The following is a 20667-nucleotide window of genomic DNA, read 5'->3' as shown; positions in this document are numbered from 1 at the left end:
ACCTCGGCCTCCCAGAGTGCTAGGATTACAGGCGTGAGCCACCGCGCCCGGCCGCAAGTGAGGCATTTCTGATGCCCCCCACCAGGGGACTCCACTCTCATCCACTTTTCATTAACCTCCGATCTCCCTGGAATGGCTTCCTCCAAAAATCACAATAATCCATTACCTTCAGAGTCTAAAGAAAAAGGTCAAGTTCTAGCCCTGCCACTAATTAAGGAGGTGGGGAGTCTCACAACCCATCTGAGAAATGAGGAATTAGATGGACAGTTTTCTAAGATCCCATTCAATTGTTCTTATTCCTACATGAGCTTCTCATTACCTGACTAAAGGAACAAAGCATCAGGCCATAACAAATGGGTTTTCCTATGAACCTCCAAGCACAAGTGATTAAGGAAACCAAAAAGGAGAAACAGGACCCTCAACTCCTTTAAGACTCTCTCCTTAATTTAGACTGCCTGGAGGAGGAGGCTGGGAATATAAGAAAATTTAACTGCTGCCGTGAAATCTAATCACTTTCCAAAGTGACAAGAGCCCAGTGGGGTGAGAGGTGAAGGAGGTCCTGGAACTTTCCTTGGCCCCTTCCCTCACCTCCCATATGAAATGGATTCTGCTGCTACAACCTTTTGTTCTCCACGAGTCCCCATCCTGCTCCTAAGATACAGCAAGTGAACTCACGTGTGCAGGCCTGACGTCCAACCTAAAATCCGGCTTTCATGGATGAGGGCCTATGTGGGGACAAGTTCAAAACAATCCTAAAATAACTTCAAATAAATCATCAAACCATCTGTTTATGGCAGAACATAAATATATCACTTTGGTCACTCTTATGACAAAGCAGGTCTTTTTAGGTGAGATCTGTAACCGTCCCAAGAGATAAATGCCAGGCTGCAACTGTTGTTAAAGTAATTTTAGCTGTGTATTCCAAGGACACTATCTCTTTTTTAACAAGACATACCCACTGGCTACACTCTTGGGAAAAGCAAACAAACAGATGGCAGATAAGAAAAAGCAATAGCTTGTTCAACTTGGTACTCATGCTTCTTACCCACATATTCTGAGAGGAAGACGACAAAGAATGGAGTGACCAGGTCATTAATTCCCTGGACATACCCACTGGCAGGGTGTCGGATGGCCCAAATAAATAGAATTCTTTCAAAGATCTAGGAAAATGAGAAAGAAAGACATGAGTGTTAAACCATGGGGACATACTCTTTCCCTCCACTTACCTACATCACAATTTATCTCAGGGCTAGTGTAGAATTTTTAGAAAAAATTTAAAATACTGTGGGTCGAAGGAAGTATATAAATGCAAAAATTTCTAACACACCAGTTGTTTTCAAGTAGGGGTAGATACTTTTTGCTCTTTATTTATCTTTTCAGTATCTGGTCACCATGATATAAAATTGGGAAAAGGAAAGACAGAAACAAAAAACGACTTAGAAAAGGTTTGCAATGGATGTCATTAATTCAAGCCAGCACATTTTCATTTGTAGATACTGCTTTTCTATTTCTAAGAGCAAGATATGAGAGCATCCCAGTTCTGATACCTTTTTTAAACCTTTTTTGGTCATTACAGGATTTAGAGAGGAAATACCTCCTGTACCGCCCTCTCCTCTCTCCCTATGGAGAAGAAAGATCTAGATTTAGTTTTAATTCAGCTTGACTAGGAACAAGTGATGACTATACATGCAGGAAGTCACTTCATATATCAGGATGCAACTCAGACATTTGTTGGGGATAGGAAGTCAAATAAACCAAATCCTATGGACTCCTACAGTTGGGAATTTGAGAACAGAGAAATCAACCAGGGCCCCCATGGGAAAGCCTCTAGGTTAAGTATCTTACCCACAAGAAGCCAGAGGCCTAGGCTGGGGACAAAGGAAAGATCTTTATAGTCCCTTTACAGGGACCATATGGGCCCCTGTCCCATTCAGCTCTACTCCCCTCTGCTTTCAGTAGACCCTCTGTGCTTTTTCCTCGTCTTCTCTCAACCTGATAATACTCATCGCCTGCCTTCATCCTGATGACAACTCCCGGGCCTGACACATTCCTAAGACTGGCTTTGACTGGGCTGCCTCATGTCTCTGCGGACCTCACCAGACGGGCGGCAGAGGGGAGGTGAGTACATGCCAGTAGGACAAGGAGACTAGAGGGTCCCCACAGCACACGGACACTGCAGAGTCCCAACCAGGCAGCTCTCGGTCAGTCTGAAGAGGCCCTCCTTAGCAGGTGCAAGGCAGAAAAACTTCCCAGAGAGCTGATAAAAGGGAAATGGTTATATGATTTCTGGAGATTGTTATCAGTGTAGGAGGAACAGAGAATCTAGACACACAATAAAGGATGTTTCCCAGCCCCTCTGTCATAGTTGAGTCTGCCTTCCAGCTGGCCGAGAGCTGAGAAACACTTCTGCTGTCAACATTTCTGCCCTTACTGGCAGTGAAAACAAAGCCCTGCCTGGAAGTGAGCTGGTCTCTGCCTCCACTAGACTTACCCACTTGCTCTTTGTGGTTGAGGGAAGGACCTGGCCTCCTCATCTGTGTAAAGTCCAACACTCTAACAGAAGCCTTCTTACACTCTTCCCTCTCTGTTGCTAAATGATCCCCCTTCCTTCCTAGAAAATACAGCACAAGCTAGAATGATCAAGAATTCCCTGCCCCACTCTATTTTCCTGCAGCTCTTATGGCCTGTGTCCATCTGGATGCCCCTGTTAAAAAGTTCCTCCAGGGCAGTCTTTCTGAAGGATTTACAAGGGCTTCTCCTTTCTGCACAATGGGCCCCTTGTGAATACACAATTCTTGGTAATTGGCTTTAACAATAGCCAAGTACATGGAAGCTAGCTATTCAGAATCAGACCTGCGATAATCCCTCTCTAGTAAGGATGGGACAACATAGACACACTCACTGTACAAGCGAAGGTGCCAAAGAGATGAGAACTGAACAGCACCAAGCCTGGTTACTAGAGGAGACCATGGGGTCTTCACTATAAGAGTCTGGGATAATCCCACCTTGTAGAGAGGGGTGGACAGGATAACCCCTGAAGGTTTATCCTACACCTCTTCTACTAGTGTGGGTAATTCTGACTTACTATAGTCAATGTCAAGTACCTTTCAGGTTTACAAAGCAATCCTTTCTCTATTTAGTGTTACTTAGTTCTTTGCTCCTTGGTTGGCATTTTTACTTTGTTTAAGATGACTATAGCCTGCTAGATGAAAAGGTGATTCAAGAAAAACTGGAAAGAATAAAGTTTGAGATTCTGTCTTCGTATTCAGGTTCCACTACTAGGCGAAGCCTTTTAAACAAACAACTTCCCCCATCTCCATGTTTAGAGTAAGCATGCACAGGTAAAAGATAAGTATCTGAACATCTTCAAGATAAAATAAGGAATAAGCAGGGCTGAGCTGTGGGAAACTGAATGGGAGGAACAAAGGGATCCTAAACGGATCTTTAGTTTCCTTTGAGCTCAGTCTTATAGATAAAATAACAGTGTCACCCTCAAAATCTTCTTTATGCCACTGGCAAGTCATGAAGGAAGGATCCCACCAGCAGAGGCATCTACATTTAAACAATTATGAATATAATTCAAAGCCAAATAGAAATTATTTTGAGCATTTTTACCACCATTTCTCTTTAGGACAAGAACTGAAAGCTCAATTCAGAGAGCACTAACACTCTGTGTCCTGGCTCCTGGAAAGCTGCAAAGCAAAGTCCCAATCTCAAGGAGTTTACAGCTACTGCTTGGGTCAAAACATAATGGTCCCACTGAGACCTCCCATGTGCTTTAGTAACTGGTTAGGTCTCAAAATATCACTACTAATTCCACTTCTGGATATATATCCAAAAGAATTTAAAATAGGGACTCAAGCAGATATTTGCATACCCAAGTTAATGGCAGCATTATTCACAATAGCCAAAAGGTGAAATCAACCCATGTGTCCATCAACAGATGAATGGATCCACAATATGTGTTACATACATGCAAAGGAATATCATTCGGCCTTTAAAAAGGAAGTCTTGACTCATGCTACAACATAGATGAACCTATGTGAAATAAGCCAGACACAAAAGGACAAACGTTGTATGATTCCACTTATTTGAGGTACCTAGAGTAGTCAAAGTCAGAGACAAGTAGAATGGAGGCTGCTGGGGAAAGGAGTTAATAATTAATGGGTACAGAATTTCAGTTTGGGAAGATGAAAAAAGTACTGGAGGTGGATGGCGGTGATGTTTGTAAAACAATGGGAATATAGTTAATGCCACTGAATTGCATGCTAAAGAATTGTTAAAATGATACAATTTATATAATGTATATTTTACCACAATTTTTAAAAATCACTACCTCCGGCTTGATAAAGTAGAGCAAACACAGGGATAGGAATTCCTAGATGTGGGTTCTTCATTTTGTCACCAGGTAGCCTCAAGGCTGTGGGCAAGTTCCTTAACCTCCCAGAGTGCTACTCTGCTCACAGGTTTGTTAGGAAGAACGCATGAGAACGTGCTCTGAAAGAACCGAAGCCCCATACGTGAACACAAAGCACCATCGCAGTCAGCCGTAAACCTGCAGGCAGGTGCCACGGAGCTATGGGGGAGAAGAGCCAAAGAACATTAAGTAATTCCCTCACCTCCTGTACAAGCGGTTGCTGGAACAACGGAATGAGAGGATTCGTCCTTGGAATGTCAATGTGAATCTGGAAGACAGAAACCATGTCCAAAAACAAAATGCCAGTTTGTCCTTTTGACAAGTTATTTTCTTTAAAAATAGAAATTAAAGGAGTAAGAAAGCACAGTTTATCTTCAGAAAGAACTGATTGACTCAGAAAAAATTCTAGCCGGGCGCGGTGGCTCACGCCTGTAATCCTAGCACTCTGGGAGGCCGAGGCGGGTGGATCGCTCAAGGTCAGGAGTTCGAGACCAGCCTGAGCGAGACCCCGTCTCTACTAAAAATAGAAAGACATTATATGGACACCTAAAAATCTATATAGAAAAAATTAGCCGGGCATAGTGGCGCATGCCTGTAGTCCCAGCTACTCGGGAGGCTGAGGCAGTAGGATCGCTTAAGCCGAGGAGTCTGAGGTTGCTGTGAGCTAAGCTGACGCCACGGCACTCACTCTAGCCTGGGCAACAAAGTGAGACTCTGTCTCAACAACAACAACAACAACAAAAAAAAAAAAAAAGAAAAAATTCTAGTTAACCTACCTGCTCATGTGGAATATGTTTCCATTTTAGTAATAGCTTATTAATTAGTAAGGAAACCTCCCCAAATTAACCACTTAAGTCAAATAGCAATAGGCCTCACAACCTAAGAGAATCAACTGCTTTTTCCTGTTGCTCTGGAGTCCGTTTCACTCTGGGCTGGCACTTATGCAACAGGTATGATACAAGCGTGTACCCCTCTTTCAGAATCTTACTCATCCGCAGTTCAAAAACTAAAAGAGCTCCGTCAGCCGCAAAAACGTGCCTAAATAGGGAACCAGAGAAAGACTTGCTTATGAAGTCGTGATGTGTGAGAAGTGGGGAGGGACCAGGCGGGAGTTGGCCTTCAGTAACTGGAGCTAAAAGTCCATACTTCTGTTACCAAAGAAGTCACTATGGTTGGTTTCAGTTCCGTCATTTCTCAATGTCCAGTTTAGGTATCCAAAAGACTATGTCTTGTGTCTGCAGCAGCAGAAGCTACTTCTGTTCTTGGGGCATGTTGTATATCAGATAGTTGCCCACCCCCATCTTCCACCTTCTGCTCCTCCCTCCACATGTGACGCTGCCAGCAGACCCCTCTGCGGGCCATGAGGACCACTACGGGCAATGATGGAAGATTCCCTGCCAAGTCTACTGATAGCTATGGCTCCTGCAGACAGACAGGTGTGGGTCCTGAATAGGTACTGTAGCAGCCAGAAGGACACACTGATGTCACAGTCCAGAGGGACCGGACCATTCCTGAGAGAGTTTGCTTTTCCTCCTCTCATGTTCTATAATCTTTTTTTTTTTTTTTTTTTTGAGACAGAGTATCGCTTTGTTGCCCAGGCTAGAGTGAGTGCCGTGGCGTCAGTCTAGCTCACAGCAACCTCAAACGCCTGGGCTTAAGCGATCCTACTGACTCAGCCTCCCGAGTAGCTGGGACTACAGGCATGCGCCACCATGCCTGGCTAATTTTTTTTTCTATATATATTTTAGTTGGCCAGATAATTTCTTTCTATTTTTAGTAGAGACGAGGTCTCGCTCATTGCTCAGGCTGGTCTCGAACTCCTGACCTTGAGCGATCTACCCGCCTCGGCCTCCCAGAGTGCTAGGATTACAGGCGTGAGCCACCGCGCCCGGCCATGTTCTATAATCTTGCTACTCACAGTGTGGTCTGTGGACCAGAGGCATTGGCGTTCCCAGAGAGCTTGTTTGAAGTGCAGGGCTCATCCCAAACCTACTGACTCATAATGTGCATTTTCTCATAATCTCCAGGTAGAATCTTATTAAAATCCTCGGTGATTTGTATGTAGATTAAAGTTTGAGAAGCACTACCATTGACTAATGCCAAAAAAGTTTATTTATTTAAAACAGCTAAAATCAGAGCTGCTGAAAGAGGTGAAACAGTTCTGAGAATAAACTTATGAATAATTTCTAACCAGCACACCACAGCCTGGATACTTGAAAAATCTGTACCCCAACCGCACTCCTAGGAGACGTAACTAAAGAGTATGACTAGTAAGCAGCAGCAGGTGATAAGTGTACCTGTCTGTAGGTATCCTGGTGATGTTCTTCATTTCGAGAGTCATAATACTGTTCAATGAAGCCAAAATATTCCTCCCTCTTCCGCTGCAGGGTCAACTTCCTCCTCTCAGTGTTTGCTGGGAGATAGCCCTGTAGACAAGACTGACGGTCAGATGGGGACAGACATTGGTTGGATGAATTCTTAATTTTTATTTTAACCTGAGAAATGGCTTGGAAACTATCAAGGAAGCAGAATGAAAACTGCCAAGAGGACAAGGGTAAATCCCTTTTTGGCTTTGGCCACCCAGTGTTCGCCCTGTCCTCACTCAATGAGATCCACATGTGGGCAGATGCAGCAAGGCCGGCTTTCCCAGGATTGTTCACTCCTTTGGCCCTGCACTGCGCTTGGAGCTCACACTGCTGCTGAGCACGCCAGAGCTGCCGGAGTTGGCACAGTAGAGCAGTGAATGCAGGTCAGTGGGAGGGAACTGGACCCAAGTCATGGCCTGCGAGGGCTGCGTGTACACAGGGGCGTACTTCGGAGAATCACAGGGATCTAGCAATCTCTACAGTGCATCTCAGTGGCGTGCCAAGTAAGTTGATGCCAGTTACACATTCTTCTCCAGTGTAACTTTCAGAGTTACCGGCTCAGGAAGCTGAATGGAATCTGTGACATAGCAGCTACAACGTCCAGACAGAACTTCTGGCAGCAGCCCCCTCCTAGCCAAAGCTCCAGGCCAACTGTCATTCTCATCCCTGGTCTAGATTCCAGTCTCATTCTTCTATCTTCTGTTCCCCTTCCGTTCTCACCAAATCTACTCTGAATAGCATTCAAACTTATTAGAAGTGGCAGAGGCAATGCTCACACGGTTACAACAGTGGGGTGGGGAGAGCAGCCAGGAGAGAGACCCTTCCTCTCTCTCAAGTGCTGATGTAATGCATTCCACGGCGAGTGCCTGGACAGCAGGGGCTGTGGTTTACTCGTTTCTGTATCTGTTCACAGCACCTGGCACTGTGCCTGGCAAAGCAGCAGGCCCTCAATAAATCCTTATTAGAAGAATGAATGAATTTTACAAGTTCAGGAAACCCAAGTGTCCCTATCGTGGTGGCTGGCACAGTGCTCCATACTTGGTGAAAGCAGCACTAGTCAGGCTTCCAGGGGAGGCCCATTTATCAACCCTTCACAGTTGCAGAGTGGTATCAACCTCATTGGTTACTCCTACTGAAAAAAGGAGTGAAGCTCGAGGAATGCTGGAGCTTGCTCAAAGCTAGTGCTGGGACCACCCTGTCTTCTTCCTCACTGTTAAGAAAGGGAGGCTGTGACTTTGGGACAAGCTTGTGCTCTTCTATATGTGTGGGAATAAACTCTCAAGAATGTGTTTCTTTATGCACAGAAACAGGACTACAGTCCCACAGTTCTGTCATATCCAGCAGGACAAGAGAAGTCTATGGAGTAAGACCAATGTGTCCAGACTAACCTCATCAGGCAAGAAGGGCTGTGTGAGGCTCACGCTTCTCTACACAGTGGGTAGAACTCACCGACAGGAGTCTCCAGGTTACAGGTCGAACCTCCCTGGGAACCCCTGGCCAGCTACACTTCCTCAGTTCATCTGCAAACAGAACACAGCCACATTGCATTAGCTCTCCCCACAAGTGCCTGAAAACAAACTGCAGCCAGCACTGCCTGATGCTTCCTACCGAAGGAGTCAGACCACCACCGCCTGCTACCCATAAGCACAGGGGAAAGCCCAGAACAACAGCCCTGAGCAGCAAAGTGCCAAGGACACGCCCTTGCAGTAGCCATCCAGTCAGCTCAGAGATGAGAGTTAGAAGGGAACCGAAAGACCAGTGGGTGTGGATTTCAGTAAAAACCCCCCTGAGGTAGGAAAGACCAAGCCAGAATAGTTGCACTATGGTCTACAGGCCACAGAAACCAGTCCCACCTAACTGGGTCCCTATCCCTAGTAACATACTTCTGACTTAGTACCTGCATGTCACTGCAATGGGCACCATATCAGGAGAAGCTAGAAAAGTAAAAGAAGGAAGAATAAAGAGCAATAGCTTCCAGGTCTCTGGGAATTCCAGTCACCAAAAGCCCCTACCTTGCCCGGGGCTCACAAGAACTCACCTAAGTCAGTGTTGTGGCTGGAGAGAAGCTGACGGAATTTTTCTAGGCGGGTTTTCTCCCGGACGGTCATCGGGGGAGCCCCAGAAGCGTTCTGGTCTGAGATCCGGGCAACGAGGGGGATGATGGGCCGGAGAGGGAGCGACTGCTGTTTGTGGAGTGGGTTCCTCAGGCACGAATCACCTGAGGTCATCGGAAAGAGAAGAACGGGCTGTGTGAAGAGCACAGGTTCTGAAAAGCCTTAAACCTAACCGTTCAGCATCTGTGTCCTCCTCCAGGGCTGTGTGTGCCCGGGGCGCCCGGCGGAGGGGCAGTGGGGGGCGGGAAGCCAGCCCCGCTCCGCTCGCCGCCCAGAGGAAGGGCTGCATTTACACCATGCGGACCAAGACACGGCGCTAACACGCTCCAGGGGCTGCGGCAACTTCTGAGAACTTTTTTGGTGACTCCAGAGGAAAATAAAAAAAAATCAAATGTTTGCTTTCATACCCCAACCTGAAACTTGTCTCGGTGCCAAATAATGTGTTTGGTAGCAACACGATCTAAGGCAGTGTTTTCCTTCCCTTTCCACACCATTGGGCACACGAGAAATGATGACACTGCAAAGCACACTGCAGTAAGGGGGGGTGGCTGCTCTCCACAAGCCCTAAGCCCCACCTGGCCGCCCAAGGGCTAAGGGGATCAATATCCCCCGCACAACCTTAACCTGTTCTTGGCCCACCAGTGTGCCCTGCTCACCAGGGAGAAGCTCTGGCCTAAGGCCATCCTGCCTTGGGTGGCTGCAGTTCCTTTCTCTTCCTATGTTTCCCACCAAAATGAACCAGTTTTTAATTCTGCCAGGATATGACTGAAATTACAGGACACAGACTCAAGCTGAACTCTGTCTGATTCTGGACATTTCTAGAACAGATGGACAGGAGGAAGAATAAGCAGTATAGGACTAACATATATCGAGTGCTTACTATGTGTAAGGCACCGTGCTGGTCACTTATATGTATGATCTCTCATTGGGTCCTTACAATATATGGTAGGAATTTATAACTATTTACAGATGAGAAACTATAGCTCAGAGAGATTTAGTAATTTACAAGTGACAGCTTATATATCTGGGCCTTAAAAAGTAGTAGTTACAACAAAAATTAGAGAGTGAATACTAATTAACTAGTACTACCAGAAGGCTTATAAAAACAACTGCCACAAGGCACTTGGGTGGGATGCCTAGTGTAACAGGGGGCCTAGAAAATGCAGACCACACACTGCAAAGCTGAGACAGATGTGCATCTCAGATATCAGCTATGTCCAGACAGATGCACACAGGAGGGAACCCCCATAAGGAGAATGCTCTGGGGGTCCTTGCTGCACAAGGACAGCTCATCAGGGATTGTGGTGGGGGCCTTCCTCATGCTGGGAACCTTTGGAGACCTTCAATCATGGTGCATAGACACCTTCCACAGCCTGTAGCTGTGGGCACCCAAGTCAATCAACATGAAATGCCCATCTGGGCATGGCACAGAAGGTTCAGATACAGTCCAGGGCTCTGACAACCTTCCACTTCCTTTTCATCCTTTACCAGTCAGCCATTTCAACTCTCACTAGAATAAAGGCACTTCCCTCTCCAGCTCAGAATAACCAACTTCCATAAAATCCATTACTGCAACATGAAACACAGCAATGGATACTGAAAAAAGTATAGTGAGAGCCCCCAAACGTTTTATAAAACCACCCTTGCCCCAACCAGTTATTGAGGCCAGTTTCCTGAATAGAAACAGAGCAGGCCTCTCCTCCTGTCCCCCCACCCCCGCCCACCCCAGCCGATGGGCAGCCTGCCTCAGGGATCTGTGACCTGGTGCCTTCAGGCACGTGTTGGTGCCTCCCCCAGGAGCAGGAAGCAGCGGGCGTTCTCCAGGCCTGAACAAGTCTAACAACAGGCCAAAACGTCTGTGAAATCCAGCCACTAACAACTTTAAATACATTAGTCAATATTCGTAAACCTGACCATGCCTAAAGCCACATGAAGCCATCAAACCATATAACTTCTGGACCCCACTACACGTGTAGAAAGGAAGAGGAGAGGAGAATGGCAGGCAAGACTTGGGTGTCAGTAAGTGAGGGCCCAGAGCCACCGAGGCAGGAGGGGCAAGCACAGCTTGTGACTTCTTAGGCTCACTGAGGAACCTTGGCTTGGGCTTGCTCATTTGTCACCCAAGGGAAGATCTGAGTGCTGCCTTTTAAAAAGATCGTTTTTATTTAAAATGCACTCTGCTGAGAAGGCTGAAGCTACGGCAGGGGCAGGGTGGACTTACTGGAGTTTCTGGACAGCTGGGCATCGCTGCTGGACTTTATGACCTTGTAGTTGGCAGGAACGTCGGATGTCGTTGACTGGGACCGTTCTGGTTTTACCCTCAGCTTGCTGTGGTTTTCTAGAACTTGGGCTGCAGTTGCCAAAGCAACTTTTGAGTTCAGAGTTTGGAAAGAAGGTGAGGAAAAGTCCTCTTCCTCATCATCACCAATGTCCCAAGCATCACTGGTATTCCGGGCAAACTCATGAAAACTGGAGGCCTTCTTATTCTTCAGAGGAATCGTGTTGACTTTTGACCGTTCTTTAATGAAACTTCAAGAAAGGAGACACCATTACCAAGGAATGGTCTGACACATCTGACCACCTTCACTAGCTTAATACAATATTAATAATATTACAAACGACCCCATACATAAACATTAGCTTCTTCAAACAAAAACCACCACATCATTCCTCATCTAGATGCATCCAGGCCAGCCCTATGTAGCAGAGACAGATGTAGCAGAGATAGCGATGGTCACCAAACATCCCATGTGTTCCTCTATGTTTCCCAGCCCCCTTGCATTTAGGCAAGGCTATGTCTAGCTCTGGCCAATGGGCTGAGAAGAAAAGTGAAGTAATCACTTCCAGGCCAAAGTATAAAATAATAGGCGTGGGTTCTCTTATAACCTCTCTTCTGTCATGGTGACTGGCAAGGTTTCAAATGGTGGCGGCTCCCTCAGCCTGGGTAAGCGAGTGACTCTGTGGAGCAGAGCCTGCTTCTCCCCTTACTTCTTCACCCCATTTTGGACACGTAGCATGAACAAGAAATAAACCCTTGTTGTGTTAATCCACTGAGATTTCACAGTTAATTCGCTATGACAACATAACCTAAACTATCCATTAGAGTGGGACATAAACTACTGGCAGAACAGGAAATGATTTTAGGTATTCCATATATACAGCATTGAACATTAAGTCACAAAATGAACAGTTGTTCCATTTTTTATTTTGTTAAAGTCCTTCTGCTAGCCTTGAGGAGAAAGTCTAAGTTTGGTGCTACTCTGTCTTTAAGATTCTATTTTTTTTTAACAAAATGAGGGCAGCGTCAGGATCAACATATTTGCTAGCAATAGGATCTGGTGTGGAATTTAATAAGACTGTTTTGTTTTTCACTGTGTGTATTTTTAAGGTTACTTTCTATTTAAGGCAAACATTATTGGTTTTCCATTTATGGAAGTACAGGGTTTATTTTTAAAAAATAAATCTATTTGAATAAATGAGTACTTAATTAAAATGTATTTAGTAAATAATAGTATAGAATATGGCAAAAAAAAAATCATGAATATAGTACATGACTGAAGTTTGGGAAACACTAGATTAACCTATTGAGAAAAGGGGGCTTAGTCCAAAGAGTCACGTGAACCATTCCTACTTTCCTAAGCTTTTTCTCTTTGCGTCCTGAGCCCCACTCCCCCTTAAGGTCTGGGAGCCTTTATTCCCGTTCCAGGAGACTGGTTAGGACACTTCTAACTCAGTCTCATCTAGCATCGCTCAGACCCCAAACAGGGAAGCAGAGGTTATAGGTTTGTGTGAGTTTACAGTACATGGGGACCAGAATGTAACGCGGTTAAAACATCATTGAAATGCCTCACTGTTTGCCCCCAGCAAGACAGGGTAACTCTAGAGGCTCTGCCAGAAGGGCAGAAGTTCCCCCATCTCCAAGAGAGATTTCTTCCCTTCGGATAGAGGTGGGTGGTCTGCTAACCTGTCCTCCCTCCCTAAATGAGTCCAATACTTGCTGTAAAAGAGAGTTTAAATTATTAATGTCAATAAATACAGTCTGGTAACTCATACAGCTCATCAGAATGTCCCTATTATGAAAAAGTGGTATCACTGCGGCATTATTTGTGCACACTAATAACGAGGAAAGGAAAATCTGTTACACAAAATACAAAAGAACACAAGATTATAACAGCCCAAATGCCATGGAAACAAGATACCATTTTTCACCCATTCAATTAGCAAAGATTTAAAGACTTATGCTCTTCAGTGCTGACCAAGGTGTAGTGAGACCAACTAATTCTGCAGGAGGGGGTATATGCTGTATAATCCTCTGGAACACAATCTGGCAACATACACACCATGAACCTTAAAATGGTTCATAATCTCTGAGCATAAGATACAAAGATGATCTAAAATAGTTTATACCCGTGTTAGTTATTTTGGCTAAAATTACAAACAATATAAACATCTAAAAATTGGAAATGATTTAATAAATTATGGTTTAGCTACCAGATGGAATGTTACACTACCATTAAAAACCATACCTTGAAGGCTATTTAACATTAGCAAATGATCTCAATAAAGTGAATGAAAACAGAGCCCAAAATTATACATTTCTTATGATCTCTGTATTAAAAAAATATGTGCATAAAAAAGACCAGGAAGAAAATACATCAAAATCTTAACAGTGCTTATCTTTAGGCTATGGAATTATAGGTGATATTTAATTTCATTTTTATAATTCTCTGAATTAGTCACATTTCCTACAATGAACATGTCATTTCTATTAATCAGTGGAAAAGGTTGTTTTGCTGGACTTCATCAATTCCCAAAGAGTACACATAAGCCTATTGAAAGAAAAATAGGAAACAAAGAAGTGCCCAAACCAAAGCAAATAAAACTGAGGCAATGCAGCACAAATATTTGCACATATAAAAATCCACCTATTGGCCAAAAGGCAAATTGCTCCTCTGCAAACATACTGAGGCTGCATGTTCTACACTCATCCACCGACTGCTTCTCCTTTGTGAAAGGGAATCCAGGATCCACCACCTGCAGTAGCAACTCAGGGGGTCTGCTGCTGAGAACAAATAGGCAGATGTGTAAGAAAGATCTGTCGTCTACAAAATACTACACAGGAATATGTGGTTAGTATCGTTTTCCTTCTTGGAGGCTACAAAGATTGCATAAATACTGGAAGGTTTGAGAACTCTTTAAATAAATCATCAAATCAAGAAGCTGACTTTTCACTCAGATCATAAAGCTGATCGGAAACTGATGGTCTAATATGGGGTGAAGCACATGCAAACCCTGGCCTAGGTGAAAACAGGACAGCAAGAGGCAGGCCGCGCTGAGTGGCAGGTTCTAGCAGACGACCAGCTTCCCAACCAAATGGAGGAGGTAAATCAGCTGGATGGGGGGGTATCTGGGTGTTTGTTATGCTTTTCTTATACCTCTTTAATGCATCTGAGGTTTCATTATTTTTTTATTTCAAAATATCAATGGGACACAAATGTTTTTGTTACATGGATACCTTGTATAATGCTTAAGTCAGCACTTTTGGTGTGTCTGTCACCAGAACAGTATTCATTGTACTCAGGTTGTTTTCCCTCACCTCTCCCCTTCTTGGTTTCCAACGTCCTTTATATCTCTTTGGGTCTGTGTGTACCCATCGTTTAGCTCCCACTTAGTAGTGAGAACATAAGGTGTTTGGTTTTTCCATTCCTGAGATACTTCACTTAGGATAATGGTCTCCAGTTCCATCCAAGTTGCTACAAATGACATTATTTAATCCTTTTTATGGCTAAGCAGTACTCCATGGTATAGACACACCACATTTTCTTTTTCCACTCATGAATTGATGGGCACTTAGGTTGGTCCCACGTCTTTGCAATTGTGAATTGTGCTGTAATAAACATTCAAATACAGGTGGTTTTTTTTTTTTTTTTTTTGATAAAATGACTTCTTTTCCTTTGGGTAGATATCCAGCAGTGGGATTGCTGGATCAAATGATATGTCTACATTTTTTTCTTTGAGGAATCTCCATACTGTTTTCCATAGAGGTTGTACTGATTTGCAGTCCTGCCAACAGTGTATAAGTCTTCCTTTCTCTCTGCATCCACGCCACTATCTATTGTTTTTTTACTTTTTAATAATGGCAATTCTGATAGGGGTAAAGTGGGATCTCACTGTGGTTTCAATTTGTATTTCCCTGATGATTAGTGATGTTGAGCATTTTTTCATATGTTCTTGGCCATTTGTCTACCTTCTTTTGAAAAACTACTGTTCATGTCTTTTGCCCACTTTTTGATGAGGTTGTTTGTTTTTTTCTTGCTGATTTGTTTGAGTTCTTTATAGGTTCTGGATTAACATCCAGTCCTTTGTTGGATGTATAGTTTGCAAATATTTTCTCCCATTCTGTAGGTTGTCTATTCACTCTGTTGATTATTTCCTTTGTTGTGCACAAGCTTTTTAATTTAATCAAGTCCCATTTATTTATTTTTGTTGTTGCTGTAAATGTCTTTAGGATCTTAGTCATAAATTCTTCACCTAGGCTGAAGTCTAGAAGAGTTTTTCTCATGTTTTCTTCTACAATTTTTATGGTTTCATGCCTTACATTTAAGTCTTTCATCCATCTTGGATTAATTTTTGTATATGGTGAAAGAGAGGTGGTCCTGTTTCATTCTTCCACATGTGGCTATCCAATTTTCCCAGCACCATTTATCGAATAGGGCTCCCTTTCCCCAGTGTATGTTATTGTCTGCTTTGTTAGAGATCAATTGGTCATAGCTATGTGGTTTTATTTCTGGGTTCTCTATTCTTTTCCATTGGTCTACATCTCTACTTTTATACCAGTACCATGCTGTTTTGGTTACTATAGCCTTATAACCAAGTGAGGTCAGGTAATGTGATGCCTCCAGATTTTTGATCTGTTGTTGAATTCAGTTGCTAGCATTTTGTTGAGAATTTTTGTATCTACGTTCATAAGGAATATTGGTCTGTAGCTTTCTTTTTTTGTTGTGTCCTTTTCTAGCTTTGGTATCAAGGTGATACTGGCTTCGTGGAATGAGTTAGGGAGGATTCCCTCCTTCTCAATGTTATGAAATGATTTCTGTAGGATAGGTACCAGTTCTTCTTTGTAGGTCTGGTGGAATTCTTCTGTGAATCCATCTGGTCCAGGGCTTTTTATTTGTTGGGAGATATTTTATTATTGCTTCAATCTTGCTGCTCATTATTGGTCTGTTCAGGATTTCTATTTCTTCCTGATTCAGGCTTGAGAGGTTGTGTGTTTCCAGGAATTTATCCATTTCCTCTAGGTTTTCTAGTTTGTTTGCGTAGAGATTTTCAAAGTATTCACAGATGATATTTTGTATTTCTACAGTATCAGTTGTAATGTCTTTTCATTTTTGATTGAGCTTATTTGAGTCCTTTCTGTCCTATTTCTGGCTAATCTGGCTAGTCGTCTATCGATTTTACATTTTCAAAGAATCAACTTTTGTTTCATTGAGGCTTCATTTTTATTTATTTATTTATTGGTTTCCATTCATTTACTTCTGCTCTGAGGTTTGTTATTTCTTTCCTTCTGCAAGCTTTGGGTTTGGTTTGTTCTTTTTCTAGTTCCTTGAGATGTGACATTAGGTTGTTAATGTGTGATCTGTCATTTTGATGTAGGCATTTGAACTTTCCCTTTTGCTGTATCCTACAGATTCTGAAAGCTTATGTCCCCTATGTCATTCAGTTCAAGGCATCTTTGAGTTTCCATCTTAATTTCATCATTGACCCAAGGATCATTAATTTCTATGACTTTGTGTAGTTTTGAGTGTTTCTCTTGGAATTAATTTCTAGTTTTATTCCACTGTGGTCTAAGAAGATATATGGAATGATTTCTATTTTTTTTGGATTTTCTAAGGCTTGTTTTGTGGCCTAAGATACAACCAATCTTGGAAAATGTCCCATGTGCTGATGAGAAGAATGTATATTCAGTAGTTCTCGGGTAGAATGTTCTGTAAATGTCTGTTAGGTCCATTTGTTCTGGAGTCCTCTTTAAGTCCAGTGTTTCTTTATTCATTTTCTGCTCTAATGATCTGTCCAGTTCTGTCAGTGGGGTGTTGAAGTCCCCAGCAATTAAGATGCTACTGTTTATTTCTTTGCCTAGATCTAGAAGGATCTGCTTTATGAAACTGGGAGCTCCTACATTAGGTGCATATATATTTAGGGTTATTATGTCTTCTTGTTGAATTCCTCCTTTTATCATTATATAATGACCATCCTTGTCTTTTTTAAATGTCAATTTAAAGTCTATTTTATCTAATATGAGAATGGCTACCCCTGCTTGCTTTTGGTTTCCATTTGCATTAAATATTTTTTTCCCATCCCTTTACCTTGAGTCTGCATGAGTCACTGTGGTTTAGATCTGTTTCTTAGAGACAGAAAATGTTTGGGTTGGGTTTTTTCATTCATTTAACCAATGTATGTCTTTTAAGTGGGGCATTTAGACCATTTATGTTAAGTTGATATGTGAGATGGTGTTCTGTTCATCATGTTAGATGATACTTTATTGTTTTATTTTCTTTCTTGTACTATTGTTTAATAAGAGCTCTGAGCTTTAACTTTTGGGTGTTTTTACACTGGTGGGTATTTAATGTGCTATTTGAGCATTTCCTGTAGGGCAGATCTAGTAGTGACACATTCCCTCAGTGTTTGCTTGTCTGGAAAAATCTTTATTTCTCCATAATTTATGAAACTTAGTTTTGCAGGATACAAAATTCTTGGCTGGCAGTTGTTCTGTTAAGACAACTAAAAATGGGGCTCCAATCCCTTCTGGATTGTAAGATCTCTGCTGAGAAATCTGCTGTTAGCCTGATGGGTTTTCCTTTGTAGGTTAGTTGTTGCTTTCATCTTGCTGCTTATAGAATTTTCTCCTTCTTTTGACTTTGGCCAGGTTGATGACTGTGTGTCTTGAAGATGTCCTATTTGCTATGAATTTTTCTGGTGTTCGATGACCATCTTGTATTTGGATATATGAATTTCTGGTGATATCACAGTTGTTCTCCTCAATAATTCCCTCAAATAGGTTTCCATGCTTTTTGCTTTTTCTTCCTCTCCCTCCAGGATACTTATAATTCATATATTGGCTCATTTCACATAGTTGCATTAATTGTTCATTTTACTTTCTTGCTTTTTCATGTTTGGCTGACTGGATTATTTCGAAAGTCTTGTCTTTGAGCTCTGAGATTCTTTCTTCTGCTTGGTCAAGCCTGTTGTTGAAGCTTTCTGCAACATTATTTTATAATTCTCTAAATGACTCATTTTTTTAAGTTCTGTTATATCCTTTCTCATGTTGTCTATCTCTTTAGCAAATTTTTCATATTTTTCATCCATGTCCTAAAATATTTTTTTGGTTTGTGCTGGTTTTCAGCTTTCTCCTCATTCCCATTCATCCTGTTTGCCATCCACATTCTGAATTCCATTTCCATCGTTTCAGCAATTTCCTTTTGGTTGGGGTCCATTGCTGTGGATCTGTTGTGAACCTTTGGGGGTGTTGAATGAGCTTGTTTTTTCATGTTGCTGGAATTCTTTTGTTGGTTTCTTCTCATCTGAAGCCTCTTCTCTCGCTTCAGGGCTGATGGGTTTGCGGTGTACCTGTTCTTTGCTGGGAACTCTCCTACTTAGTGAGAAGGAGGAGAGATCCCTAGACAGCACTTTTGTGTCCTACTCTGGGGGACTGATCCGGCAGGAGAGGGGCGGATGCACTGAGAACCTGTAATGCAGCTGTTCTCCTGCAACATCCATTCCCCTGTGGTAGTCACAGTCCAAGCTGGTGCTGGGGAACATAGGTTCATATTGGTGGATTGGTTCCCAGGCCACTGTTGGAAGCTCTTCCTGGGTGTTAGGCAAGTCCCTCTCCATGGAGGTGGGTGGCATAACCTTAGCTGGCACCTGGGTGCGTTGTGGGACCTTAGCAGGTGCCTGGGCATGTTGCAGGACCTTGGCCAGTGCCTGAGCAGGTCATGGGACCTTGGCAGGCACCTAAGTAGGTTGTGTGACTTTGGTGGGTACCCAGATGGGTCAGCGGGCCCTGGTAAGAGCCTGGGTGGGTTGCAAGACCTTGGTGGGTGCCTGGGTGTGCCACAGAATCACAGCCAGCAGTGGAGTGGGTCACAGGACCTTCACAGGTGCCTGTGTATATCACGGGACTTTGGCAGGTACCTGGGAGCATCGTGGTACTGCAGCCAGCAGCATGGCAAGTGGCAGGACCTTTGTAGGTGCCTGGCTGTGTTGTGGGACTGCAGCCAGAGCACGGCAGGTTGCAGGACTTCGGCAGGTGATTGGATGCAGCAGGGGACCACAGTCAGTTGTGGGGTGGGTCATGGGGGCTTCATGAGTGCCTGGGCATGTCATGGGACTGCAGTCAGTAGCAGAACAGGTCAAAGAACCTTGGCAGATGCCTGGACAGATCAGGGGGCCTTAGCCGGTGCCTGAGCAGGTTGTGGGACTGTGGCCAGTGGCAGGGTGGCTCGTCATGCTATAGCAGCTGGGCCACCCACGGCTGGTGGGGCTGGGGAGACATGCAGTGCCCAGCTAGGGAGTGGCAGTGGCTGGGGCTCTCCCTCCATCCAGGGTAGCCAACTGTGGCAGCTGCTATGGTGCCACTCAGGTGGTAGCGGCAGCAATATTGAGATGGTGGGACGGGAGCAGCAGATGCTGAGGGCCAGTGGGCACCTGCTCTGCTGGGACCCCTGGGAGGTGGCCAGTAGGAGGAGTTTGGAAGGTGCACAGCACCCAGTCACAGTGTGTGTGAGAGTACCCACCCCCCCTACTCCCTCCCTGGCCTGGCAGGGGTAATGGGGAGGTGGCTGCAGTGGAGCTGACCCCTCTGCAGACCAGGCACTCTGGGGCTGAGAGTGCAGAGTGGCATCTGTTGCAGCAACCTGAGACCAGAAGCTGACGGGACCCCACTGTGCGCGCTCTCCGGTGCAATGCTGCTGCACAGTCTCCAAGCAGCTCCCTAATTAGTGTGGAGGCCTGCTGTGGTGGCGGAGCCGCTCACAGCTTGTGTTGCAGCGTCCGCTGGGGGAGCACAGAGCCCTGGGGAACTCTCCCCTAACCCTTCCCCATGTGTGGACGCTTCCCCCAGGTACCTTCCTATCTTGTCGAACAGATCATCCCACTTCTCTCTCCCCCACTTTGGGTGTCTCCAGTCACTTTTGATAATCCACAAAGCTCTCGCCAAGCATTAGCTCACAACCTTTAATCCTCTCCTTGAGAGCAGCGAGTGCAGGCTGCTTCTAGCCCGCCGTCTTGGCCCCGGTTTTCATTATATTTTTGAAGCAGATGATAATTCAATACAATTGAAGTAGATTATGAACTGGAATTTATGCAAATGAAAACTTGCAAATAGAAATTGAAGGACACTTTCCAACACAATGAAGAAGAAAGGAGGAAGGAAAGGCTGTCATTCCCTGTGACGGAAAGATATGAGATTCAAGGCAGACCATTTTGAGGCTGCCAGAAATTATTTTAGGGACACCTAGCCCACAAAACCAAAACTCAACCAACCAATTTAAAAGTCATCTCTGTCCTGAGGAAAGAGGCCATTACAGAGGAAGGGGTTGGTATCACCTATTAAAGGGTAGGAGTTTGAGGACAAAACAACATTGGTGAGAACCTCCCACAAGAACAAAAGAGGAAAGCAAGGAGTGAAAAGATACTTTGGGTCACTTCTGAGGAAAGAAGAAAACTCTATATACTAGGGACAATGAACAACAATGGTAAGATTTAAGGTTTT

At 44.0% G+C, this 20667-nt stretch overlaps 1 protein-coding gene across 1 annotated transcript in view; it reads right to left on the bottom strand.

Moving 5' to 3' along the window:
- TBC1D22B (TBC1 domain family member 22B) overlaps positions 1-20667 on the bottom strand; it is a 68866-nt gene that overhangs the window by 31788 nt on the left and 16411 nt on the right. The window contains exons 3-8 of the mRNA XM_069487639.1: positions 11119-11426; positions 8822-9001; positions 8233-8303; positions 6715-6843; positions 4620-4685; positions 1046-1160 (exon numbers count right to left, since the gene is read on the bottom strand). Coding sequence (XP_069343740.1) covers positions 1046-1160; positions 4620-4685; positions 6715-6843; positions 8233-8303; positions 8822-9001; positions 11119-11426 — 869 coding nt within the window. The remainder of the gene's footprint in view (positions 1-1045; positions 1161-4619; positions 4686-6714; positions 6844-8232; positions 8304-8821; positions 9002-11118; positions 11427-20667) is intronic.

The sequence above is a fragment of the Eulemur rufifrons genome, chromosome 15, assembly GCF_041146395.1.
Source record: "Eulemur rufifrons isolate Redbay chromosome 15, OSU_ERuf_1, whole genome shotgun sequence".
NCBI classification, from domain to species: Eukaryota; Metazoa; Chordata; class Mammalia; order Primates; family Lemuridae; genus Eulemur; species Eulemur rufifrons.
This window is presented reverse-complemented; position numbering and strand designations above follow the sequence as displayed.